Below are 27276 nucleotides of genomic sequence, written 5' to 3'. Positions count from 1 at the left end.
TTAACCTAGCATGCATGTCTTTGGACTGTGGGAGGAAGCCGGAGAACCCGGAGAGAACCCACGCAGACACGGGGAGAACATGCAAACTCCACACAGAAAGGCCCTGCCCCAGCAAGCCGGGGGATCAAACTCAGGACCTTCTTGCTGTGAGGCAGCAGTGCTAACCACTGCACCACTGTGGACCTTTAATTCTGCAGTGAACCCCAAGAATGAGCTTTTGACAACACTGGCAAATTATACAAACAGTGTAATCACAGAAACTGGGCTGCATTCAGTCTACAGACCACATACTCTCCTCCATTCTCTCTGCCGTGAGCTCATTGGACACATCACTGAGGTCATGTCATGGCTCATTTATTGGTATTTACATATATATTAAGTCCAGTATTCACAAAAAGGCATACAGTGTTGTTCCTAACCAACAAAATGAGTTCAAAGTAGATCAGCTGTCATTACCAGTCAATCACCTGACAGGGAAAAAAATAACAATAAACCTCTCAATTAAATAAACATAAAATAAACAGATATTGTACCAGTTACGACGACATAAAAAGTTAATGAGGTACCAGAGTACAGTGTGCAAACTAGGGGTGAGAATCTCTTGGCACCTCACGATTTTGATTCTGATTCAGAGGGTTATGATGTGATTATAAAACCATTATTGATGCATAAAAATGTTTTGATTTCTATACATGAGATCTTTTTCTCACTGAGTAACTAGTAGCTATATCACTGATTCTTGAGAACTGGGACAAAACAGTATTTTGAGGGAGGTTTAAAATTTTTACTCTTCAGTTAACCTGGTAAACATATTGTAAAAGAATCCTGGCTATTAAACCTCGTAACAGATCAACGTCCTAGTGATTACATTTTTTAAAAGTGTCAAGATGGAAAATCTGACGGAGTTGACATCTTCATGAGTTGGCAAAATGTTCATTTTTTCATTTCACAGCATTGTCATAATGAGCAGCAATTTTACTATTTAAAGTGTCTTACACATTTTTAACTATAATTCTTATTTAGCTTTAGAAAGGCGACAGAGTTGATATGTTATAGTTGAGACACATCTGATAGTAATATTTTTTTTCTTTCTTTCTTTTTTTTTTATGCCCAATAAAATAATGTTTTTGTAGGAATCTGATGGCATTGATGGAAATCCGGGACACAACTGATGATTATAATAGCACATTTATACAACTATGTCATCAGTAGGTATTGTTAGTTTCAGATTTTGAAGGCTTTTAACACATTTTTAAATTGGTTGAAGTTGTGAATTCTTGTCTAGGACAAGGCTGTTTTCTGGCACAGAGCAAGTTTAGAAATTAAGAAAGATTAAAGCAATCCAAATAATTTTATAAATAACTTATATTTCATTCATATATATAAATCCTGTATAAAAATACATTTTCATTAAAACAACTGGAATTAGAGTGCTCATGTGAATAATTTTTCAAGTTTTCTTGGTCGGACATGATTTGTCCCAGTTGTCAAGAATCTGTGATTTATAAAACATATTTGTAATGAACCATAATTAGTTTACTTAGACACAGCTTTCCTTCAGTGTGGCTCTTGTCCAGTTCCCTTTTCCCTTCAACTTCATAGAGAGAGAATTGCGATGTATCTAAGAACCCCCCCCCCCACACACACACACACACACATACACACATACACCTCTAGTACATATCTTGACTGTATTTTGATGTAGTGACGTTGTAGTAGACCAGCTGTGGTGATAATGTTAACATGAAATGAGGGTGATAAGGAGCTTGGCACATCCAAGTTTAAAATGTTAAGGAGATGGCATCTGAATTCACTGTCATGCTGCACATGTGCCCGTCATCCTACGTGTGCTCCAGATAGTTAGTGAGCAGGGACGGGAGAGGAAGCACGGGGAGCAGGTTCAGTCTGGATCGACCAATCAGATTCCTGATCTGGATGCGACACAGCTGGCAGAGATTCCTTGGAGAAACTGGAGAGACAGACAGACAGACACATTGATTTCCTCTTACTGTTGTGATACAGCTCAGCATGAAATTCCAGTTCTTCAATCATGCATCTATACTGAGAATGACTGCAGCAGTTCATTCAAATATGGCAGCAGCTAATGATTATTTTCATTATCAATTAATCTGTCATCCATTTTCTCAAAAATGTGATTAGTTGTTTGGTCCATAACATGTCAGAAAATGATTTTAAAAAATGTCAATAAGTGTTTCCCAAAGCCAAAGATGACCTCCTCAAAATTGTTTTACCCACAAACCAAAGATATTCAGTTTACTGTCAGAGGAGTGAAGAAACCAGAAAATATTCACATTTAACGAGCTGAAATCAGAGAATTTTTACATTTTCCTCTTAAAAAAACACCCAGACTGATCGATTATCAAAATAGCTGCCGATTAATTTAATAATCGATTAATCGATTGATCTGTGCAGCTCTACCTTCAAATGTCTGTAGCAGCTGTTGAGTTTTTCCACCAGGGGGCGCCAGCTCCATAGCTCGCTGATTGTTACTGTCTCTGATGTTGACATCAGCTCCATAATCCAGCAACACTGACACTTGATCAGCACTGTCCTGTCTGACTGCTGCATGCAGAGGACTGTCACTTCCTCTGCCTACATTCACACTGGCTCCTAGGGGAGACGAGGACAGGAGAGGACAGGAGGAGAGGAACATGCAATATATTACATTAAATATAAATGTAGTCAGGGTAAATAAAGAGAACTACACAGAATTTGACTGCCATGCAGAGGAACATATTAGAATTACACCCTTTATGCCAGTGATTCCCAACTTTTTTTCCTTGGACCCCGGTACATGTTTCTGAGAAAAGCTGAACCCTCCCAGCCTGCACATACACACTCACACCAAAAGAATGGTGATTAATTCCAAAGCTTTGTTGTAAAAAAAAAAAAAAAAAAAAAAAAAAATCATCAATTATAATTATCTTTATAATCTTCGAACCTTTACCTTTGGTAAATGTCTCTTTTCTCGTACAAGCTTAACATTCTTTCTTTTATACAGACTCACCCTTACCAAAAGAATAATAATAATTCATTATCACAGACCTCGAGAGGTCACAGAGGTAGCCAACTATTAGTGGGTTAGTACAAGAAAAGAAAAGGGCCCAGATATCAATGCTAAAATTTGTCAAGAACCTCATTATCAATACTTATCATTCACACACCTGTGATGAGGGGTCACAAATAAAGATTCCTTAATTTTAAGGGGGCACCATTCCAAAAAAGTTCCAAACCACTGGCCAAGAGCATTACAATCGTTCTGTCAGACAGCCTTTTTTGATGGGAAAGCACGACTGTATACGCCAAATGTCGCTCTCTCCAAAGCCACCAGACTTCTTTGGCAAAATCAGTGATTTTACCTTTGATCTGATGCAGTTTGGTTGGTTTGGAGAGAGTGATATTTGGCTTATATAACAGTGGGTTCCCGTCAGAAAAGGCAGTCTGACGGCAAAGTAAAGTGGTGAAAATATTCTAAATATGGTGTGCATGTAAACTGACACTGATTTTTTTTTTTAGGTGGACCCGTTAAGCTAAAATAGCTTTTGCGCCAAAGGATTCTGGTAACTAGTAGCTATATGACGAAGGAATGATATTTCATGGCAGTTTGCCATCAGAAAAGTCTGTCTGACAGCAAGGTAAGATGTGATAATATTCTAAATATAGTGTACATGTAAACTGACCCCACTTCAAATAATCCAAACTATCCCTTTAAGCAATATTTTCTATGGCAACATTCCCTTTAAGGTGAAAGAGTTGCTGTTACTGCAGACTGAATACAAGTTACAGCTTTAACTCTGCAGAACTCTGAGCACACTGGCTGAAGCCGCTCACTTTCTGGACCAGAAAGCCCAAAACTACGTCAGCTCTTATAACACTGCTGACACCTGCTCCCAGAGCAGGAGGTAACACAGGTGAGCTGAGCTGAACTGTCAGAAAGTTGCAGTAAATGAGAGTCACCTCTGTGCAGAAGAATCTTTGAGCAGGCCGTGTGTTGGTGTAGACAGCTCACATAGAGAGGAGTGCCCAGGTGGGACACTTCATAGTCTGGATCTACTCCATGAGACAGCAGGGACTCTACACACTCACTGTTACCTGCACACACACACACACACACACACACACACACACACACACACACACACATAAAAAAAATATATATAATAATTAACAAAATTTTAATGCTGAATAATATGTTTGAACTGAAGTGTAATTACAGTCACAGGTGGCTAAAGTACACACATTCTTTACTCAAGTAGATGCACAGATACCTATTTTTAAAAAGACTCAAGTAGAAGGACTGATTCAATTTGTTTACTGCAGTAAACGTCCTCAAAGTATAAAAGTAAAAAGTCGTCCTCTGAAGGACATTTCTAGCAGCTGTTTCTGTGCAAAGCTAACTGAACTTCACCTTTTCTCCATGGTCAAATCTCCTTCTCTGTCTTTTTTTGTCTGGCTATATCTTTTATGTCATTTTTGTCTGGTTACACTTTTACTTCATTTTCATCGTGTTATGTTTTTTATATTGTTTTTGTCTCCTTGTGTCTTTTTTTTATCTTATGTCATTTTCATCTTGTCTTTCACAATTCTTTCTCTTGTTACATCTTTTATGCCTTTTTCATCTTTTTTTGTCTTGTCACACCTTTTATGATGTTGTTATGTTGTTTTCATCTTGTTACATCTTTTCACATCTTGTCATCTATAGTTGCATCTGTTGTGCATCGTTTGTACTGATGGATACACCATGTGTTATTGTTCCATCTGTTTAAGTTGAAATCAGTTTTGGTGGCGCATAATGATACAAATAAAAAAAAAAACAATAATTCCCTTGAAATGCATTAAAACTTTTCGCAACAAGCTCTTTTGAAAATGTAAGGAGTAGAAAGTACAGATATTTGTGTTCAAATCAGGAGCAACAGTAAAAAGTTGTCAGGAAATAAATATTCAAGTAAAGTACAGATACTTAATCTACTTAAATACACTAATAAAGTATTTATACTTAATTACTTGCCACCTTTGATTACAGTTATGGTTCACACTCCTCCTACTGCTTTTAATTTAGCATATCACTGAGCGGCACCTTTGTGTTCTGTTATCAGGTTTTCATCAGGACGTGACCTTTCTCCTGTAGTTAAACATTACATCCTGAACTGTACGTGAAAATGCCTCCATACAGAAGCGAGTTAAGTCATTCAGCTGAATCCCACCAAGTATGGTGATGTGGAGTTTGAGATATTGTGCGTGCTGCAGTAAACACACAGACAAATCCAACTCTAACTACACATGATACCTGGACACTGAGCTGTCGGTCCGTGTGCAGTGTTTACCTCTCTTGCAGGCTTCGTGCAGAGCCGAGGGGAAGTGTGTGTGTGGCGTGTGTGTGTTTGCTCCATGCTGCAGCAGCAGTTCCATACAGCCAACACTCCCAGAGGCACAACAGTTGTACAGAGGAGTGACCCCATCGATGGTAGCAGCATTCACCTAGACACACACACACATGTGAGCGATACAGTATAGTCAGCTAATGTGCTTTAGGGAAGACACATGAACATATCATGAAGAATACTTACATTAGCTCCAGCATTTATTAATGCTCTGACACAGGCTACATGTCCAGACAGACAGGCTTCGTGTAGAGGAGTCACATGATCGATGGTGACAATGTTGGCGTGATATCCCTGAAAATGAGAGCACACGACATTCTGATTTTAGTTGTTAAAGTAGCACACCGCCAATGGCATAGTTCTGATTTGAATGAGTTCTGAGTAAATGATGGTGACTGTATTATGGCCACATTTCTGAGGAACATCATGTCAAACTCCATGTAATGCTGGTTCTTAAAGACAGTTTATCCCAAAATCAAAAACACATATTTTTCCCTTGGCCTGTTGTGCTGTTTAGCCAACTAAACTGAAGATATCAGCCGCAGAGATGTCTCTCTTCTCTACAATATAATGAAACTAAATGGTACTTGTGGTGCTCAAAGAGCAAAAAGAATAGCTTTGAAAAATTCTCTCTTTCCAAAAATCATGACTCAATTACTAAAAGTAATCCACACACCATGCTGTGAACTAGAACTAGAACTTCTTTCTTTCTAATAGGAAGAACAAAAATAAAACAAATTAGGCTTGACTATTTCACCATATTTTATACTGAGGTAATCCAAAAGTAACAAAGTAATAAGGTTACACTACTTTAGTATTGTGATAGGTTAGTAACTACATTTTTTAACAATTTTTGAATTTGAAGTCCAGTATTCTTCTGATCAGGCACCTGACATGGAGTCTATTAAATAAGGTGGAAATTAGAGTAACTTTAAAACATGCCACTATTATCATCATTCTAATGTGCTTTATGTCTGATTTTAAGGCTTATGATTGAATAAAATATTGAAATATTGATGAGACAAGTGTTTGATTTTGATTTTTAAGTAAATTCATTGTTATATTAATGTAATAATAAAAATAATTGTTAGATTAATTGTTTAAAAAATAAACAATGCTCCAGCCCCATTACTCTTATTATTATCAAGCTTACCAGGAAATCATGTGAGAGTTACTTTAAATATTCTGATGCAGTTACAAATTACCTGCTAAAAAACTATAGTCAGTAACCTAATCCAAGTATCACAATATTAATGTCATGTAACTTTACTATTAACCATTACTTTTGGATTACGTCAATATAAAATATGGTGAAAATTTTCAGCCTAATTTGTTTTATGTTCATTCTTTCATTTAGAAAGAAAGTAGTTCTCGTAGAGTCTACTGCAGAGAGAAAGTAGTTCCTACATGAAACTGCTCACAACAAGGTCTGTGTCAAAGGTATTATTAATCATTAGATGAATCGATTAATTAATCAATAGCTTAATCAATTTATTTTTAAAAAAATCCTTAGATTAATCAGTTAAAAAATAATTGTTAGGTGCAGCTGTAAAGAGTATTAATTGAAATGTACATGTAAAATGCACATATTATTTGTAATGTAATTCTTGAGTTATTGACATAAATGTGTCCAAGTGGATGTTGAATGGGACGAACATGAGGTCACGGTGGCCTTGACCTTTGACCATCAAAATTGAATCAGTTCACTTTTGAGTCCAGTTTCACATTTGAAAACCTCTCGCGGCGTTCACTAGAATGTGATGGACATGTGGTCAGACAGACAGACAACCTGAAACACATACAGTAATACCTCTGGACACAGCTGTGATACAATAATACAAAGTTCCACAGTCCAAACAGTCAAAAACTAATAATGGCAGAAGAGACGGTGTGGTCAGTACCTCAACATGTGCCACCATGCCAAAGTGTAACGTGTGTATAAGTGTGTTACCTGGGCCAGCAGAGTGCGCAGGGCAAGCAGTCGACCCTGGGAAGCTGCTTCATGGAGAGGGGAGCGATCTGCCCAGGACCCTACACACACACACACACACACACACACACACACACACACACACACACACACACATACACACACACACAAAGACAGTGGGAGGGAAAGAAAAAGACAGTTTTGTTACAAGTGTGAACATAGAGATTTAAATTTCTGATTACAGCTGAACAATTAATCACAATATTATTGACATCACAATAAGGCTGAGTGCAATATCCAAATTGTTAATATCCAAAATGCAAAACGCTGCAATTTTTTGATAAAGGAAAAATATGTCACAAAACAACATTAGAATGTAGAGCTGCAGAGATGCTCCTGCCTACAAACGCTGTTTATCAGATGTAAGAAAACATGTTTGTTTGGTATAAACTAGGGCTGCAATAATGTTAATATTTGTGTAATATGTAATTTTTCATTTTCATTTAATCTGTCACTTATTGTCAATAAGGACAATTAGTCTTTGCCCCACTCATTTTGAATTACACAAACAAATGTGGAGCGAGCCTTCAGCTTTGCTCCCTGTGGTTATATTTAGTGTCAGTGAGCTCCTTCTCAGCAGCTGTGGCAGCAGGAACTGCTTCTCAGAAAAACACACACAGTCTGATCTATAACATACCCATGTCTCCGTCTCCCCACGGCACATCCAGCCACTGGTAGACATAAGACATTCTGAATTCAGTGCAAATGAAAGCACCTCCACACCCTGTGCTTCTCCTGCTGTCTGTCACTGGACTGGAAGAGCACCTCAGCAGCTACACTCAACTCACTGCAAACACTAAAAATAACAACCAGCTAGCTCACCAGCTAACAGAACAAGTAGCTGTATACTGACTGACCACAGGCTGTGACTTTAACCTGCTAACTCTGCTATAAGCTACCAAGAAACACATGTGTGAAAGGCTTCTTATTCTCATCTAATCTGCTCTGAGGAGACTGGTACAGAGGCAGGCAGCCATATTTAGATGGGACAGTGAGTGAGGTCCAGTCGGTCGCTGGATGGTACGTGGCAGCAGCCATGTTGGAGAGGTCATGAGCAACAACAGCACAGACTGCCACAGAAACCCCTCCACTCCTCCTTTACTTTACACAGTGTTAGAAATATACTTTTGTCTCAACACATATCCAGAAAACTATAGAAGCCAACTGCTTCCAGAGAAAGAAAAATCCCAAAATTATAATTAGGATCATTATCAGAATAAAATCATAACTGTTAGGTAAGTCAATTCATAATTTTGAATTTTTATCACATAATTTTGGCTTTTTTAAATTTCATAATTATGTATTTTTTATTTTATAATTTCAACTTTTTAATCTCAAAATTTTGACTTCTTTTTTTGATCTCTTTGTGACTCTTTTTTTTCCCCCCTGACTCAGCTAACAGACATCAGTCCTGTGTCTGTTTCCTTGTTAGTTGCCGTTTCATCTTGTCTGTAAGTGTTTTCTTGTGGATCTTTTCTGGTTCTGGTTTTCTGGTTTTCTGTTTTTTTCCCCTGGTTTATTGCTTGTTCTACTGGACTTTGATTTTCCTGTGTCTCAATTTGGATTGATTATTTGTTTTCAGACTTTGCTCTGTTTGAGGACTCTTCCTTCCTACACATACATACATAAGCCTTTTGTAATGAATTTTGAGTAGAAATCATTGAACTACACCAGTCTGTCTCCATTGTCTGCATTTGAGTCCAAACCTAAATTTCACAAACTCTGACAGGCCTTTAGCTGGACTCGAATCAGTTGGGACCCTAAACTCTCAAACATCCTAACTCATAAAAAAAGGTATTTATGGGTTTAAAAGAGAAATTTGACTTTACAAACACTGCAGAGATTGATTTTATTTCCACAACAGACTAAAGCCATCAGAGATATTAAAGGTCCAGTGGGTGAGATTTACAGGGATCTTGTAGCAGAAATTCAATAAAATATTAGTGTATGATCAAATGAAAATAAGATTCATTGTGTTTTGCCATGTAAAGTAGCGCAGAGTGAACAAACCAAGCACTGGCTATAGATGCAGCATTTCACTTCATTCATGAGCTGCGCACCACTCATGCTTGGAAGGGGAGGGTGAGATGATCTGCAACACTACTGCTAGATGCCACTAAATCTTACAAGCAAGTCTTTTAAAGGTCATTAAATGCTTAAGACTACAACGCTAAGAATGAAAATGAAATCTGGATGTATGGAGTTAAAAAGAAGTGAGATTCTCAGACCTCTGTAGCCCACTCCTCATCTCCGCTGCAGGCTAGAGGCTCCAAACTACATTGTCTGTTACAAGTATAACACACCAAACCTTCCCACCCAACTGTCACCAGTCAAGATGGATTGTGGGTAATGTAGGTCCCAGGTTTTTGCAGGGAAATAGAATGTCTGAAAAAAGAATACCCACCCAAGCCACAGCCTGTTCACCTTGCTGCTGTCTGACAAGAGATACTGAAGTATCCACTGCCAAACCAGATTTCATCCCCTCACTCCATCAGATGAGTAGTTTTTTGTTTTGTTTTGTGCTTTGCTTTGTGTTGTTATATGTAGCATAAAGGAAACAAACGTAAATTTCATTATAAAACCTTGAGTTGTAAAATGATCACAAAATCAACACTTAACCTTGTCGTATCTATATTTATACAGATACTTGTAGTTGATTTCCTCATGACAACAGTGTACATGTGCAATGCTGAATCTGTGAGCTACTCTTTTAAAGGGACAGTTACATCAGAATGAACAGTCAGATCTCTGTAGGTCTGGATAAATATATCATTCATTTGGGTGCCCCTATAGCTCAGTCGGTAGGGCGTGCGCACCATATACTGAGGCTGTTAGTCCTCTGCAGCGGCCGCCGGTTCGAATCCGGCCTGCGGCCCATTTGCTGCATGTCATCCCCTGTCTCTTCACCCCCCTTTCCTGTCATACCTTCAGCTGTCACTATCATTAAAGGCAAAAAAATGCCCAAAAAAATAACTTTAAAAAAAATATATATATATATCATTCATTCATAAAACTCTATTTTGAGGAAGTTTCAATTTTTACTCTTCAATCATGCTGGAAAATTGATTTAAAAGATCAAACTCTTGGCTATTAAATCTTGTATCAGGCCAACCTCCTAGTAATTAAATAGTTTTACTTAATGCTGACATCAACTCCATCAGAGAGAAAATCTTACGTCTTACAGAGTTGACAAAATGTTACATTTCACAGTATAGTCATAGGGAGAAGCCATTTTATTTTTTAAAGTTGCTCAGAGTTCTCTTAATGCTAATCAAAATACACATTTTTGGACCAGAATTCTCATTTAGCTTTGATTTAGAGTTGACATGTTATGGTTGAGACACATAGCAATGTTATTTAATGTATTTATTAAAAAATAGAAAGTTTACCAGTGCTTGAGCAGAATTCCCAACTTTTTCAAACCAGGAAGTGGGACAGGGGTCCCTGGAGTGAGTTGTCCCAGTTTTCAATCATCTCATAAGCTAAAAGCTATAATATAAACTATCATATAAGCTACAAATGGGCAACACAGCTACATGTCCCACATGATCAACAATCACAGGAAAGCTTCTCTCCTCTACTTTCCTTCTTTTGCTCAGTCTCAGTGAACTCTTCTGCCTCTGTCTCTGACTCACCACCACACCTTTTCTCTCGCTGTTCATAAATAATTTGAGAATGGTCGGGACATGTGAGCTGCAAGTCTGCACAGCAGTGATGAAGACTGAAAACACGAGCAGAAACGTCCAGTGTACAAAGTGAAGTATTGGTTTGATTTGGCCCAAAAGTCACATATGATTCTGTCACTGTACCAAGCCCTGATTATCTACTTTTTATTGTATGACAAAACTATCTGAACTGAATTACTTTTATCAGTGATTTTTACAGGTAACTATACTTCTACTTGAGTACAGAATGTGTGTACTTTTGTCATCTCTGCCCTGTTGTGATATTTTAATTCAATTCAAATCCTGCATGTTATAGTTATTCTACCTTTATTAGCAGCAGTAGTAGCATTCTGAGTTTTAACTTCAATTTTAAGCCAAAATACCTTTTTAAATGGTTAAAACTGATGCTGTGGCAGAAAGCATCCAATCAGAATAGAGAGTGATGTCATAATGTGTCCCTTTTACGGTCTCACTCTGTCTCTGTTACTGGTTCCCTCACAAATCTTCAGATGTCATGAAAAGTTGCTCAAAATATAGATTTACATTTCCAACTTCTTTTTGGCAGATCACATTTCATTTAACGTTGTAACCAGGAAATAACTTGAACGGCAATGACATTATGGCTACAACTAATGCGTTTCATTATCAAGTAATCTACTGACAATTTTTATGATTAATGGATTAACTGTTTAGTCTATTAAAATATGCTCATCAGAGTTTCCCAGAGCCCAGTGACGTCTTCTCACCTCTTATCAAAAATGACAAAGAAAAGCAGCAAATTCTCACAATTACAAGACTGGAACAAGAAAATGTTTGACATTTTTGCATGAAAAGCTTAATCACTAATCAAAATAGCTGGTAACTAATTTTCTTTCGTTTGACTAATCAAACAATCTACTAATTGCTGCAGCTCTAAATGACATTGCTGACAACTCCAAGCCTCTCCGTCACGCCAGGCACTCCTGAACATTTGCTGCAGAAAGTGTCTGGACACTTTCAGCTTGTCACTTTTGAGAATTCGATATATCTGGACACACCCAGCTCTGTCCAACTCTGTCAGACATTCTGAACAGCAGTGAAGACAGTTTTTATACAGCTGTCTGCAGCCTAATCAAACCTGCTTTTGGTAATCATCACTCTACAGGGAGAACAGAAAGTCGTGAAGACTTGAATTTTAGCTCACTGAGATACAAACAGACAGTGATATGAAGATTACAAGGAGTGGGACACAAGTAAAGCTGCAATGATTGGCTGCTTAATTGATTAGTTGAGAAAATCAGTTGAAATGATCAATCAATTACCAAAACATTTAACAATTTTTAAGCAAAAATGTCAAAGATCTGCTGGTTCCAGCTTCTTAAATGTGAGGACTTGCTGCTTTTATGACAGTAAATGAAGAGTCTTTGGGGTTTGGACTGTTGGTTGGACAAAAAAAGACATTTGATCTAACTTTGAGCTCTTTTCACTGGTCACCATTCACTTCCATTGTTTAGGAGATTCTGCAACACTGTTTTCCTGTGAAACTCCAGCAGAGTTTTGTGGACTAACAAAATAAACCTGACCTTCAATCAGCATGAAGGTGAGTAGATAATGACTGAATTTTCACTTTTGGGTGAACTATGCCTTTAATCGTGACAACAATCAGCAGATTAATTGATAATGAAAATAATCAGTAGCTCCATTCCTCAGTAGAACTTGAGCCATCACGGTATGGCATGGTGACTTCTGACCCTCACATGTCTGAGTGGATGATACAGAGGTCTTTTTGGGGGGCAGGGCAGTAGGTGTTGCCATCGGTTCTCTTTTGTTTGTTTAGTTAATGTTTACTATTAATTTATTAATTTTGTTACTAATGTTTAAAAAAAGGATTCAATATGTTGCATATATTGTCATAATGTAATTAAGGTGATATATTGCTTTTCTATCTAGTTTTGGGAAAATTGTCATAGTATAAAGAACAAACCAGCGTATGTATAACATTTGAATAAAAAAAATAATTTTTTATGTCATCAGAACAGGGCAGATAGGTAACAGCACTGCTATGTAGCATTCAGGGGGTTAAAGACATGACACATATCACAATACAGTGTTTTGGGAATGTATTTTCAATTTTCTTACACAACCAGTGTCAACTATTAAATTAATCGCCAACTATTTTGGACATCAATTAACTGATTAGTTGTCATCTATTAAGTTGGCAATTAATTGTTTTTTTTTTAAGTAATTTTTTAAGAAAAATGTCAAAGTTCTCTGGTTTCTTTCCTCCTCTCTGACAGTAAACTGAATATCTTTGAGTTGTGGACAAAACAAGGACTTCATGTTGGACTTTGGGAGGCACTGATCAACATAATTCACCATTTTCTAACATTTTATGCACCAAATTATTAAATAATAAAGTTATTAAAATAAATTGGGTTTTTTTGTTTTGTTTTTTGTTTGTTTTGTATTTAATATGTTTTAGTTAAGGCTGCATATTTGTTCATTTTTCTTAACTTTCTTTATTCGACCTTTATATGTGTGTATATGAATATTAATTTTTATTTATACTCATTCATAGCTATTAAAATAGAGGTGAAATTTGCCCTGATTAGATTCTAAATACACAGCTAATTGATAAATCAAGAAAATGATCGATGAATCAAACCATATTTTAGTTGCAGCCCTAATGTACAATGTGACGTTATTTCTACAGTATTCTATCTTTCCATCTAGTCTGGTGTGTTTTCATGCTTTAAGCTCCTCCTGTAGTAAATGTCAACCTTTGCCCAGCAGCAGCAGCAGCATAAACAACCTGTTCTTTACCCACAGAGCAGCAGTGAATGGACCGACCTTGGCTCGTCAGAATGCCCCAGCAGGCCTTCTTCCTCTCCGGGACGTGCTCGGGCAGTGGTCCGGGCTGGGCGCCTCTTTTCCGGGACACCTCCGGAGCTGCGGTCGGAACGTCTGGCATGTTTCCGCGAACTGCTGGAGCTCACTGACGGGCTCACTCACCGCTCCGGTAACAGACTGCAGCAGCACAGCGAGGCTGGAGCAGGACTGACGCCGCGGGAGGAGACATCTGATTGGTCAACGGCTTTGTTGTTGTTGTGTTCAGCGCACATGACCGTCTCACATGCGCTCCCACGTGTGGACGAAGGGAGACTATTTTTGTCCTTCAAAGTGGACAAAAGCTGTCCCTGCAGCCTGCAGCCCTGTGTGTGTGTGTGTGTGTGTGTGTGTGTTGTATCTGTGTGTTATGAGATATAATGTCGATAATGTGAATGTGAGCGATAAAAAACCTTAACTCTCTGTGCTCCACATATGGTTCAATGCGAACACTCATCTTATTAAATCTGACTTCTGATCAGGTTCTAGTTTAGAAATCCACCTCACACAACACATGAGGCACATTATCTTTGTGCTGAACATGCCAGTGGATGGATGGATGGAGCATGCAATATTTTGTTTGCTGACTGGTGATGTGATCATTAGTTGATATTTTAAACACTTTTGTTTGAATATTCACCCGTTTTGTTGAATTGAGAGACAAAATTGATGGAGTAAATCAAATAAATTCTATAATAATAATAATAATAATAATAATAATAATGATGATGATGATAATGACATTTCCCTGTCCACCTATCATTTAACTAAATATTCAGATTGTTAATATGGAAAAATTAGTTAATGTTGTTTTCATTATGGTAACACCAAAAAAATAAATAAATGGCACATGAATTGTTTAATGAAAGGCAGAAAGATAATAGAAATACATTAAGCTCAACTTGTTGTGGAAAACTTAGTTACTGGTAATAAAAAGGTTTTAAGTATTAAAGAAGAAATAAATGTCAGCACATTTCTGACACCCAGATTTCACAGTTTCTGTAGAATGACCCAAAATAAAACATATAAGTAAGAAGAATGTCTTCTGTGTCCTTTCATGTTTGTTTTGTTTTTTAATTCTTTTGTCTTGTTTGTTGTTTCGTCTATTTGTATTTTATTTAATTTTAAGATATTTGATTTGTTATTTTGGTCGTTGGTGTCAGACAAGCTGGTCTGAGTTTTTCAGAAACTGATGATCTACTGGGATTTTCACAAACAAACATCTCTAGAGTTTACAGAGAATGGTCAGAAAAAGAGAAAATATCCAGTCAGGAGCAGTTCTCTGGGTAAAAATGTCATCTTGATGCCAGAAGTTGTGTCTTGTGGGCAGTGGTGGCCTAAAGGTTAGAGAAGCCAGCTTGTGACCGGAAGGTCATTACCACCACTGAGGTGCTCTTGAGCAAGGCCCTTAACCCCAACTGCTCCAGTGGAGCTGCTGAGGGGCTGGCAGATAAGACTGTGGTTATACTGGGCAGCTTCTAGGTGTGAACTGTGTGAATGTGATCAGGGTGTTCCTGCGAAAGAGAGCATCGCTCTTAGTGGACCTACCCCGAAAAAAAAAAGTAATAATAATAAAGTCAGAGGGGAATAGACAGACTAGTTCAGGACTTGTTACAAACAACTTATGCAAAAGATCTCTGAACACACAACATATTGAACCTTGAAGCAGATGGGCTTCAGCAGAAGACGACCACACCAGGTTCCACTCCTGTCAGCTAAGAACAGGAAACTGAGGCTACAGTTCACACAGGATCACCAAAACTGTAAAATAGAAGATTAGGAAAATGTTGCCCGGTCTGATGAGTCTCGATTTCTGCTGTGACATTCAGGTGGTCGGGTCCTGCCTTGTATCAACGGTTCAGCCTGCTGCTGGTGGTGTAATGGTGTGGGGGATATTTTCTTGGCACACTTTAGGCCTCTTAGTACCAACTGATCATCGTTTAAACACCACAGCCTACCTGAGTATTGTTGCTGACCATGTCCATCACTTTATGACCACAGTGTACCATCTTCTGATTTCTACTTCCAGCAGGATAGCACACCATGTCACATCTCAAACTGGTTTCTTGAACATGACAATGAGTTCACTGTACTCCAACAGTCACCACAGTCACCTGATCTCAATCAAATAATAATAATAATAATAATAATAATAATAATAATAATAATAATAATAATAATAATAATGAAAGTATTAAATGAAATGTACAGTTGAAATGCAGTATTGATGCCAGTGTATACCAGAGTATTACACACTGGAGTTAGTGCACAGAATTTTACTATAAGGTGAGTACTGTGCTGTTGAAGATACAGTATAAATAAATGATGGGTTGTATCTTGCTGTGTACATTGTTGGACTTAAGCTTCCTGAAGAAGCAGAGTCTGCTCTGTCCCTTGCTGTGGACAGCCTCCTTCAGTGTTACACTTTTAGTCCAGTCTGTGGGCATGTTGGACTCTGAGACATTTATAGAAGGCTGTATCCCTCCAACACTTCTGACTCCTCGCCAAGAATAGACGTGGGGTTTGTTATAGTCCAGTTTTCTTCACTTTTTCTTGGCCACATTCAAGAGCAGGAAATCATTTTGGTCCCAGAACCATGCTTTAGCTTTTAACACCTATCAAACCACATCATCCGTCTTATCTGACACCTGATATATTCATCAAAAATAAGTGGATTGTTGCCTGCAAGAGGGAGGAGCCTCTATTACGCCCCTGAGGTGCACCACATTAATGACTGCACCACATACACCAAAGAACCACTGTCAGTCTTAAACATCAGTCTAACTTTGAACTCTGGCTTTTGTAAGCTGTGCTCTGGGTTCTGCCCCTCACCCCACACACAGCACAGCAGTGTAACTGAAGCAGCAGCTGCTGTATATATAGTCTGACACTTCACAAAGTAGGTCAAACTACTTTGAGGAGTTTCTGATGTATGCATATTCTCATTCACAACATTTGTTAGTTTTGTTGAAAATTACTAACCCCTCCTTGATCTCATGGCTTCATTTTCTTATTTAGTACAGCAGATTTAATTGAGCTGTGTAGACTTGACCATGTTTTGAACTTGGTAATGTAAGAGTTAAACCACAAATATCAATGGATTATCAGTATAATCAGTTATTAGGCTGTATTAGTGTGTATAATACAGATGTGAAACAGTGTGGTTGTATGGATGCAGTGGAGGACTTAGGCTGACTGAGGGTCAGGGGCCACAAATGATCTGGTGGGGCACCAGCACACAGAAAGTTATGATGCATTTTGTACTGTTTACAGTGTTTCTATTTTTATTTTTATACTTCCACAGCTGAAGGCAGAACTGTTACTGTGCTGTGATGTTGGTCCTCTGGTTCACTAGTGCTCATGATAATGAATTTGCATCTGTAAGATTAGCTGCTTTCACTGAAACCAGAGTGATGCTGTGAGAGTGTGTGTGCAGTGTTGTAATGTGTGGACACTGTGCATGGTGGTATATCCTTCTTTATTTTAAAATCTATTTTAAAATTGTAATCCTGCTAAATATTCCCCATTATTATTATTAAACTGTAACTGTAATCTGATTACAACATTTATTTCTGTAACTGTAATGAATTACAGTTACCTTTTTTGTATCCTGATTACATAATCCTGTTACATGTAATCCATTACTCTCCAAGCCTGCTTAGACCACATTATTGCATAACTCACTGGCTTTATGAACACACATAAACAAAAGCTGCATTTTTTTTTTTTTTTGTACATTTATCTAAAGGCAGCATGACACTGGTGTTACCTCCTCCTCCATCACTTCAGCACATGTAGTCACAATCACAGAAGAATAATGATAATGCCAAAAGTACAGAGACCATCTTTTTTTTATTTTTTTTTTATTATTATTATTTCAATCAGGTTTGTTAGACTGAGATTGAATATTGTTTGTTCGTTTTTGCAACCATCTGTTTTCTACAACAATGAACATTTTTAAAAACACTCATGTATACACATGCAGTCCTTTACATCTTAGCTGTTATCTGTGGCAAAATTCAAAGAATGTAAAATTATCATGTCAAATGAGACACATTTGATTTACCAAGACAGTGAAAAACACAGTAACACCAGTAACACAGAAAACACCAGCCACATTATACTGATCTTACTCATCATCATCACTGGTGTTACCTGTGAGGAAGTCAACACCACTTTCACCATTTATATGAAAAATATATTTTAAAAATGGCCACTACAGGCAAATCACATGCTGTCAACCACACTGTACTCACTAAATAATGTTATTAAATCCATTTGTTTCCATCTAAAAACTTTAGATAACTGAAAATAGACAGTGGACCTCCCATGGGCCCCTCAGCTTCAGGAAACAGGTGAAAGTGAAGCAATGTCATCAGTGTGATTTTTACTTCAAAATGAGTGATATTTGATTAACAGTAATGGCAGTCATCACTTCTTTGATAATATATTTTGCATTTTTTTTATTGGACTTTTAAAAAAATGTCACTTACAACATGTATATGATAATTATGTGGTACAAAAATGTTTTTGACATCAAAATACACACTAGCCCTCTGTACATGCAGGGGCATTTAGATGGGGAGCAAGTGAGGCAGTGGCCACACCTGAAATCAGATTGTCAGTCCCAGGTGTCACCCCATTATCCTCAGGTATGATTGGTTATCTGTCCAGTGAGAGGTGGAACCCAACTGCTTGATTTGTATTTTTAAATGTGCATTCCTTTCTTTTTTATGTGGCCTACTTTGAATTTTTTGCTAAATTCACTAAAAAAAAAATAAAATAAATCATGAAGTGTTTTTCATGATGGAGTGTGGAGGATGTCCACCTGTTGTACATCTTTTCCCACCTGAGAATAGAGGTAAAGTTCTTTTTGAGGACTTAAAGAATCAAGTATGGACACTTTATATATTTTTATGATGCCTCTGTTGTGTTTTTATGGAGGACTATTTACAATAAAAAACAACAGGAATGTCAGAAACTCTACAATACTGTAATTTCAGTAATTAAAAAAGGTATAAACATTTTTAATTAGTTTGGCATAAGTCAGCGCCCCACTTGGGTCACCCCAGTCAAAAAAAAGTCTGGAAACATCCCTGTATATATGACTGTGGGGACGAGCACAGCTGTGGTGCTTGGAATTCTTTATAACTGACTTAAAAAAAAAAAAATGTGGGATTGATGGCTTGAGAAGATGTATTTCTTCAAAATATCATCTCATTTTATATAAAATATAAATATATTGTAACCCCACAGTGCTTTTTTCAAGTGTAATATTTCTGTAAAAGTAGGGACAGAAAAATGGACGAAGTACAACTACTCCTAACTGTGTGATAAAAGCACACAGGGAAACATTTAGAGACACATAGAGGACAGATTTTCTAGCCAGTCGGGCAGCATATATGACTCTGCATCTCATGTTTGATCTACCATCCAAGAGGGTATTTTTGTGGCATTTTTTTCACACATGGGGGCAGGTGCCCTAATATTACACTTTTAAAAATCCATGAGTTTGGAGGTCATATTCACAAACCTTTAGAGAGATCTTAACTCGACCTAAATACGTCCAGCAAGGAGTCGTAGCTCAGGAAAACTCTCAGAGACAGGACAGAAGCTTTTTTCTTAGAGAGGAAGTGTGGCTGACCCTGTTGCTAGGTATGACTCATGCTTTTAAAGAATGTGATTGGTTGATCCCAAAATGAAAAAAAAGGAAGAAAAGACACAAAGCACTCTTCGAGAATCGAGAACATCTCTGTTGAATACATTTTAAACCAGACTTTAAAAATAATCTACAAAATGCTGGAAAACACAGGAGCCTGTTCACATGCTGATAGCTGTTAAATGTTTTCTTATGTTTATTTACCATGCTGGTAATTTTAGTACTTTCAGAAATATGTTTGATATTAACAGGGAAGGCCGTTACGTCTATGAATGTCCTTCACTGCAAAAAGAGTATTGTTGGACCAACTTAAAAAAAAAATAAAATAAAAAAAAATCAATTAGAAACATGCAAAATAATGAAGTTGCTTCAAATAATTTTCAGAGCACTGTCAACTTATTATCTTGATTTGGAAAATAAAACAAATTAGATTAACACAATATGAAACACTGAATTTATTTATGTGCTGCCAGTTAAAGTAAATTTTTAGTTTGGTCCAATAATTCAATTTTTTCAATGAGCCTGCTGGGTGTGGACCTCCAGTGAAAACAATATAAAGTTCTTATAGAAGTTCTTTTGTAAAACCCTTTGCAGCATTGTTAAGAAAAGGGCTATATATGTTAAGTTAGTAGTAGCAGTAGTAGTTTTATTATTAGATTTATTTATTTATTTATTTTGAGAATATTTCTTCTTCTTCTTTCTTCTCTTTGTCTTTCTCTTCTGCTGAAGAACCTCTTGAAGGTGCACAGAGCGATGGGACGCCGCCCTCTGTCGGTCACGGAGCGCAGTGTTCATACCGCTTCTTGTTCTTTATTTTGTTATGAACAAAGTTGTTTTTAAAAAAAAAACGTACACTTCCGCCTACTCATCGCTCGTATTTAAATTTCTTTCGGTTTGCTAGAGCGTCAAGTTAACTGTGAGCTATACAGAAACGGAAGTAGATCTATTTAGCCTTTCTCAAAGGAAATAAAACAACCACTGGAATGCGTTCAATACATTTTTCATTAAAGCAGAAATATCCAAAATAAGGATGCCATGGCATGTTTGAATGTTAAAATCAAATATATGAAAATGTATCTTACACAAATCATTCATTTTGTTTACCTTCCTATATTTCTTGAAACGACAAAAAACAAAAAAAACGGCCCAATATAAAATGTACTTTTATTTTGAAACACATAAACCGGAAGTGAGTGTTAATTTTATGACGCCTTCCATTTCCGGTTTTCTACCCAGTAGCTAGCTACCGCGTACAGCTGCCTGAGCAATACATTAGTTATTGAATTTCTGTTCTTCTTTTTGCCGTTTCTGTAGCTGTAGCTGTCGTTTAAAGATGAACACGGTTCTGTCCAGAGCTAACTCCCTGTTCGCCTTCTCCCTGAGCGTCATGGCGGCCTTAACTTTCGGCTGTTTCATCACGACAGCATTCAAAGACAGAAGAGTTCCTGTGGACATCCACGTCGCTAAAGTCATGCTGTAAGATTCAACAGCTGTTAGCATATATAAGTGCTGCTACAAGTGCTGCTAAGTATTTACTGTGTTATAGTGATGTAACATGTTAGCGATGCTAATGTTCAAACGTAGACGGGAAATGAGCAGTTCAAAGACCACAGGTGCTGCTTGGTTTTTCTAGATACTCCCTGTGTGAGAAGACACAGCCTGCAGGGCCTCCTGCTGCTGTTTGCTCAATCTTCACAGGTTTATCTTTACTCTGCTTGAACCTCTTGTGGTTATTAGACTGGGAGTCATGTACCTGATAGTTTTAGCAGGTTCTATTAGCTTTTAAGTGTCAATGTAGAGATCAGATCAGCCAGAAGTGCTTGTAGAATGACGAACATCTGTTTTATTGAACATCTCATACCTGCTGATGTACTTATTATTAGATACAGATGCAGATATCCAGTAGATGTATGCATCTGTCATGTATTGAGAAATGTTGTTACTGAATGCTTACTAATATTCTAAAGTTTAGTTATTTATTCTTTGATGACACATTTCCTGAATTAGATCACTGTTGTTTATTTTGTACAATGTTGCCTATCAGCCAGCTTGTTGTATTACAGTCTGTGTGTAGACATTACATATGTATAGATGAAAAATAACAAAAACAAAAGTTAATTTAATTTAAAGTTTATTTGGTTAAATCATGTTGGCACCTATATCGTTTTCCAACAATGCTCAGCCATATTAAACTAAACTAAATAAACTAATCTAATGTGATCAGAAAATCATATAAGGGCATGAAGCTGCAATGATTAATCCATTAGTTGTCTCATCTATTAAACTGCCAATTAGTTACTCTGATTGAGTAAAAAGTCCAAATTCTCTGATTTTAGCTTTTTAAATTTTAAAATATTTTCTGCTTCCTTTACGTCTCAATGACAGTAAACTGAATATTTTTCAGTTGTGGAGAAAACAAGACATTTGAGGACGTCATCTTGAGATTTTATAGACCAAACAATTAATCAGTTGCTCAAGAACATGAGCAACAGATTAGTCAACAATTAAAATAATTGTTAGTCACAACTCTACAGGGCAACACTAAAATCAATAGTCGTTTCATGCAATGATTGTAAAACAAGCTTTTTTTGTTGTTTTTTTTTTAGGTAAAATTTTTCAAGCATAAGATTCTTGCTTTTGCAGTAAATGCAAGTAACAATAATAAAATCTTAAATTAAATGCATGTGAACAGATGAAGTACATGTCTAAAAATAAGGTGTTAAAACTAATTTAATATAAACAACTTAATAACTGCTGTACAAGGTGCATGTGACATTTAGTATTTCTTCAACTCCCTGCAGGCTATGATTGAATTTCAGTGAACCATCCCGATACTATAAAATATCTATAAATCTATAAACCAGCGCTCTATATATAGTGACACCAGTCAGAACTAGTGTCATAAAAATCAGTTTCTTCTTCTGGGTTGGAGGGAGGTTTTCTGTCTGTGTCCTCCATCATTTGTCTTCCTTCTCTCTCTGTGTGTAACAGGAAGAATGTTGATGACTTCACAGGACCCAGAGAGCGCAGTGACCTGGGCTTCATCACCTTTGACCTCTCAGCTGATATCCTTTATATTACTGATACTCAAAACCACGTGTACTGTAGTGAGCTTACTTTATCTCTGGTTCTTTCAACATTAGTCCCTTAGAAATACACCAGTCTCTGTGTTGTGTAGTAACAGTTTGAATGCTGAGCGTAGACTCTGGTGACGTGGTCTGTGTGATGACAGACAGTGGAAATGTTCTCTTGTTGTTCTTCCTGAACCTTTCCTACATTTGCAGCCAATTTTTGACTGGAACGTCAAACAGCTGTTTCTCTACCTGTCTGCTGAGTACGCCACAAAGACCAATGTAAGTCACAGTATACACACACACACACACACACACACACACACACACACACACACACACACATACAGCAGCATGTTTCACTTCAGCTGTATGAATGACATTCTGTTGAAATGTTCCTTTAATTCTGTGATCTCAGAGCGTTCCTTCAGTCGCACACAGCTTTAAAATGGTCTCATGCTTGTTGTGACAGCGTACTGTGATGTACAAGTGGGTTTTTATAGTGAAATCTGATCTATATATTAGGATATATTCATTTAACAAACACACACAACTGTAACAAATGTTATGTTATTTTTAGTGTGGCTCTTTGTGAGTTAACTCTGTTTCATTTACATTTCTGTTGATCAGTGGACACCATCACTGACAAACTGAAACTGAAAATACACTTGTTGGTGTGTGTGTGTGTGTGTGTGTGTGTGTGTGTGTGTGTGTGTGTGTGTGTGTGTGTGTGTGTGTCAGTCTCTTAACCAGGTGGTGCTGTGGGACAAGATCGTCCTTCGAGGCGATAACACCAAACTGAACCTCAGAGACATGAAATCTAAATACTTCTTCTTCGATGATGGAAACGGACTCAGGTTAGACACAAACACACACACACACACACACACACACACACACACAGCACAGCTTTCACTATACATTTCATCGACAGTGTGCCTGTTAGCTTTTGATATTTGTCATGTAAGTGTAGTAATTTGAAAGTGGTGCTTCATAAAATGTCACATTAGTTTAATATTTTGGCACCATAAATTAAAAGTACAACATTTTGTGGCACTTGTATTTAACTTGAGTATTTCTAATTTTTGTAATGTTATACTTCTGCTTCATGACATTTTAAAGCCAAATATTCTATTTATCTCACTACTTTGCTATTTAATATAATTGCTGCTCACTTTTCAGATTAAGATTGTTCACATTTTACACAGACAACCTACCATGAGTGTATGAAATGATATATTGTTTAGGATTCAAATACCCAGCAGCAGTACAGAAAAAAGAAAAAAAAAATCAAAACAGTGCCACCTGGAACCAGCTGCACTGTGAAAATACTTTTACTGTACTGCTGCTTCCCAGCATCCTGTACACCTTTTTTCTCCAGAAGTCATTTTCTATGGCATTTCATTCTCTGAAGGTTTGTTCATGTTTTACACAGAGTTTAATCCGAGCCACGCCGTACAGTAACAATCATATCACATACATACAGAGTAAGAAGGGTACAGCAAATAATAGACAAATATTTTCAATGAGTTGGTGTCAGATTGGTTCTTGGTTTTGGCCGATATGCAAAGTTTAGGGATCAGAAACAGTATCAGAACTAAAATGGTATCTGAACATCTCTGCCTCCACCACTGCTCCTGGACCAACACTATATGATGTAAAATATGTCGGTAAAATGTCCTCAAATCATGTAGCGACCCAGAGGGATTTATTCATGTTCATCTTTGGGATCCACTGACTGACAGTGTCCCACGTTTCAGTGTTCATCACAGAATTACATTCATATACTGTAACATCTAAAGCTGTGCAGTCATTACGTAACTGAGGCTTGTGGATCAGACTGCTGCTAAAGTTTCATAATCATCTGTTGAAACTTTATAAAAACCATCCGACAAATGATCATAGACATTTTACAAACCAGTTATTAACCATTTACAGAGTGTTCCAAATATCGGCTCCATTTCTCTATGTAATGATTTCTTAAAGGTTTAAAAAAATCATTTTGTGATCATCAACAAATACTTAATTTAGTATATAAAGTGTTAGAACATGTGCAACAATAAACTTTTACTAATTTAATCAAAATGTAAGCTATGATGTAGTATATCATTCATAAATGAATGATTTTATATTTGACCAACTAATTTTATTTATAAAATAAATTATAGCATTACTAATAATAGTGAAACTGAATTAACATTTAATGGTTTATTATCAGTAACTCAACTATCAACTAAAGTTTAATAAACTATCAGTTTATGATTTATTAATTTCATCATTGTCATTATCTGTTCACCCTCATGCTGATTGAAGGTTTGGTTTATGTTGTTAGTCCACAAAACACTGCTGGAGTTTCACAGGAAAACAGTGTTGCAGAATCTCCCAAACAATGGAAGTGAATGGTGAATGTAAAAAAAACAAAACATAAAATGCCTCAGTACTGCTCGCCTGGTGTAATCCAAGTCTCCTAAAGCCCCGACAGTGTTTGGGGTCTAAAAAACTAAATCCGACCTTTAGTCAGCATGAGGGTGAGTAGACAATTAAATAAAGAGTTTTCATTTTTGGATGAATTATCCCTTTAAGAAAGCGAGCACATGTAGAGAACAAAGCAGTGATTCAGAGAAATGTTATTCACTGATTTTTTTTTTTTTCCACTACAGTTGTGCTCTAAAGCACAAACAAAAACACCTACGCCTCCACACAATGCTGAATTTTGTGTGGATTTAGCCTAAGTGGTCCTCATTGTCCTCTGCCTGGTTGTGTGTGTGTGTGTAAAGCTCTTTCTGCAGCTCTCATGAGCAGAGAGCAGGCAGGAGACAGAGACAGTCATGCAGTCATTGGTCACTACATTTGAACAGCTGTGCACTGTATCCAGTCAGAGGGGCTGCAGGGTGTCTGCAGATACACACACCACCACACACTCACAGTGGGCCATAGTGATGGTTTAGATGGATTATGTTTATATGAGTCTATACATTGTTTTGTTTTGTTTTGTTTTAATGAAAATGTTGCATATTATGCCTTAAAGTTGGACAAGTGTTCTGTAATGTAATTGGCTAAAAATCATGTATGTCTTGTGTCCAGGGCCAATAAGAACATCACTCTGACGCTGTCGTGGAATGTCGTCCCCAACGCTGGAATCCTGCCTCTGGTGGCTGGAAGTGGACACGTCAGCCTGCCTTTCCCAGATACATACGAGACAACCAAGAGCTACTAGACACACACACACACAAATACACACACACACTGTACTGATGAGACGAGAGGAGCGCAGATGGATGACTCACACACTGTACACTTGTGTTACTTCATAGATGTGAAAGAATTTTTTTGGTTTGTAATAAAAGTTGAGATTGGATCATCTGTGTCTTTGTGACGATTTAAAAAAAAAACAAAAAACAGACAAGCAGAGCTGTAATAGATAAAGGGTCAGTTCACTCAAATCACAAAAAACACATTGTCACTTCGCCCACATGCAGACATGGTTGGTGGATTTCAGGCAGACCAAACCTGTTTTTTTGTGGCAAATACCACTGTCTGGGAGTAAATAAAGTCTGATATTGATATTCTTTATTTTTACATAAAATATTTATATATATCTGCATTATGATCTATTCCAAAAAAAGTCTTGGACAATATGTGTCATTACCAGTATGACTGTCTGAGGCCAATATTATACCAATAGTATGGACTGACCAATATATCTGTCAGCTTCTGATGTGAATATCAACTTTAATCCCGTTATAAGACAAAGTTTCCACACACAGTCAGCGTTAAGGTTGGAAAACATGACTTGTTGACAGTCTGTGTTGAAGAGGTTTGTTTCAGAGGTCAGGATTAATACAAGGTGAAGAGTGACAGTGACTGCTGCAGGAGTCTGCAGTGTCTGTATTGTTGGGTGAGCAGCCGCTCTTCTATTGCAAGTCATTTTAACATTTAATCAAATCCTCTGTAATTACATTTTAGATACACGTGATGGCATTTCTCCTTGTCACAATTGTAGTCTACCCAGTCACAATGGTAATAAAATCACAATAACATTCTTATTAGTATAAATAGTGTTTCAAGATACCTGCAGCTTTGATTGTACAAGTCCAAAGTAAATTAAAGATATCTAAAAATACTTGAAGTATAAGTTGCTATTTTAACACTTAATAGCTAAACCTTATATGAATTGTTTATGTATATAATTTCATCCCTCGTCTAAGAGAACATTTCACATCTCCACAGTAACATCCTTTCATCTATAATTCCAGATAACCACAGTAACATGTTTGATATTAGAATGAACATTTTGGATATCTACAGTAGAATTCTCACAAGGAAAAAGTCCCGTTTCAGATATCTACAATCCATTTGTTACTATTCATAATGTTAATTTCAGATATCCACAGGCCAGGTTTAGTTTTTTACTCCACAAAACGCTGCTGGAGTTTTACAGGAAAACAGTGTTGCTCAATCTCCCAAACAATGGAAGTGAATGGTGACAAGTTTACAAAAGTTGGGGTGAACTACCCCTTTAAAAAGTCTTTTTTTCCAGATCAGCTCCTGACTGGTTCTGGAATTTGGGGGCAGGAGTAAAAAAATAAATTTCAATAGATATATTGGCTGATATTCTTAATCC

General features: G+C 37.1%; 2 protein-coding genes across 4 annotated transcripts; one reads left to right on the top strand and one right to left on the bottom strand.

The window, feature by feature from the left end:
* Positions 1 to 1674: 1674 nt before the first annotated feature.
* LOC146330668 (ankyrin repeat and SOCS box protein 5-like) lies at positions 1675 to 14164 on the bottom strand. Of its 3 annotated transcripts, none has more exons than XM_084716192.1 (7): positions 13860 to 14164; positions 7354 to 7433; positions 5589 to 5696; positions 5346 to 5499; positions 3979 to 4113; positions 2440 to 2631; positions 1675 to 1969 (listed from the first exon to the last, which is right to left on the bottom strand). In XM_084716192.1, exons 1-7 carry the CDS (start codon positions 14005 to 14007, stop codon positions 1842 to 1844), a joined length of 945 nt encoding a protein of 314 aa, XP_084572318.1. In that variant the 5' UTR covers positions 14008 to 14164; the 3' UTR covers positions 1675 to 1841. The 3 variants fall into 3 exon arrangements, with proteins under 3 accessions (XP_084572318.1, XP_084572319.1, XP_084572320.1); XM_084716193.1 differs by having other exon boundaries at positions 13887 to 14145; XM_084716194.1 differs by lacking the exon at positions 13860 to 14164 and adding an exon at positions 8030 to 8259.
* Positions 14165 to 20797: 6633 nt separating this feature from the next.
* Positions 20798 to 26010, top strand: spcs3 (signal peptidase complex subunit 3). Its single transcript, XM_084714232.1, has 5 exons — positions 20798 to 21057; positions 22573 to 22648; positions 22860 to 22934; positions 23394 to 23509; positions 25737 to 26010. The coding sequence occupies exons 1-5, from the start codon at positions 20915 to 20917 to the stop codon at positions 25867 to 25869; spliced, it is 543 nt and encodes a 180-aa protein (XP_084570358.1). The 5' UTR covers positions 20798 to 20914; the 3' UTR covers positions 25870 to 26010.
* Positions 26011 to 27276: the final 1266 nt, after the last annotated feature.

Source organism: Lutjanus erythropterus, chromosome 3 (genome assembly GCF_056507025.1).
Source record: "Lutjanus erythropterus isolate fLutEry1 chromosome 3, fLutEry1.hap2, whole genome shotgun sequence".
Taxonomy (NCBI): Eukaryota; Metazoa; Chordata; class Actinopteri; order Lutjaniformes; family Lutjanidae; genus Lutjanus; species Lutjanus erythropterus.
The sequence above is the reverse complement of the archived record's forward strand: the minus strand, read 5'-3'. Positions and strand labels throughout refer to the sequence as shown.

Bases quoted from the DNA above. Each gene is read 5' to 3' on its own strand.
- LOC146330668 (XM_084716192.1), bottom strand. From the start codon at position 14,007: ATGCCAGACGTTCCGACCGCAGCTCCGGAGGTGTCCCGGAAAAGAGGC. The intron at 5,697-7,353 runs GTAACACACTTA...TCTCATTTTCAG, and splicing joins TGCGCACTCTGCTGGCCCAG to GGATATCACGCCAACATTGT. The intron at 4,114-5,345 runs GTAAACACTGCA...GTGTGTGTGCAG, and splicing joins GCACGAAGCCTGCAAGAGAG to GTAACAGTGAGTGTGTAGAG.
- spcs3 (XM_084714232.1), top strand. From the start codon at position 20,915: ATGAACACGGTTCTGTCCAGAGCTAACTCCCTGTTCGCCTTCTCCCTG. The intron at 21,058-22,572 runs GTAAGATTCAAC...TGTGTGTAACAG, and splicing joins CACGTCGCTAAAGTCATGCT to GAAGAATGTTGATGACTTCA. The intron at 22,649-22,859 runs ATCCTTTATATT...CCTTTCCTACAT, and splicing joins CCTTTGACCTCTCAGCTGAT to TTGCAGCCAATTTTTGACTG.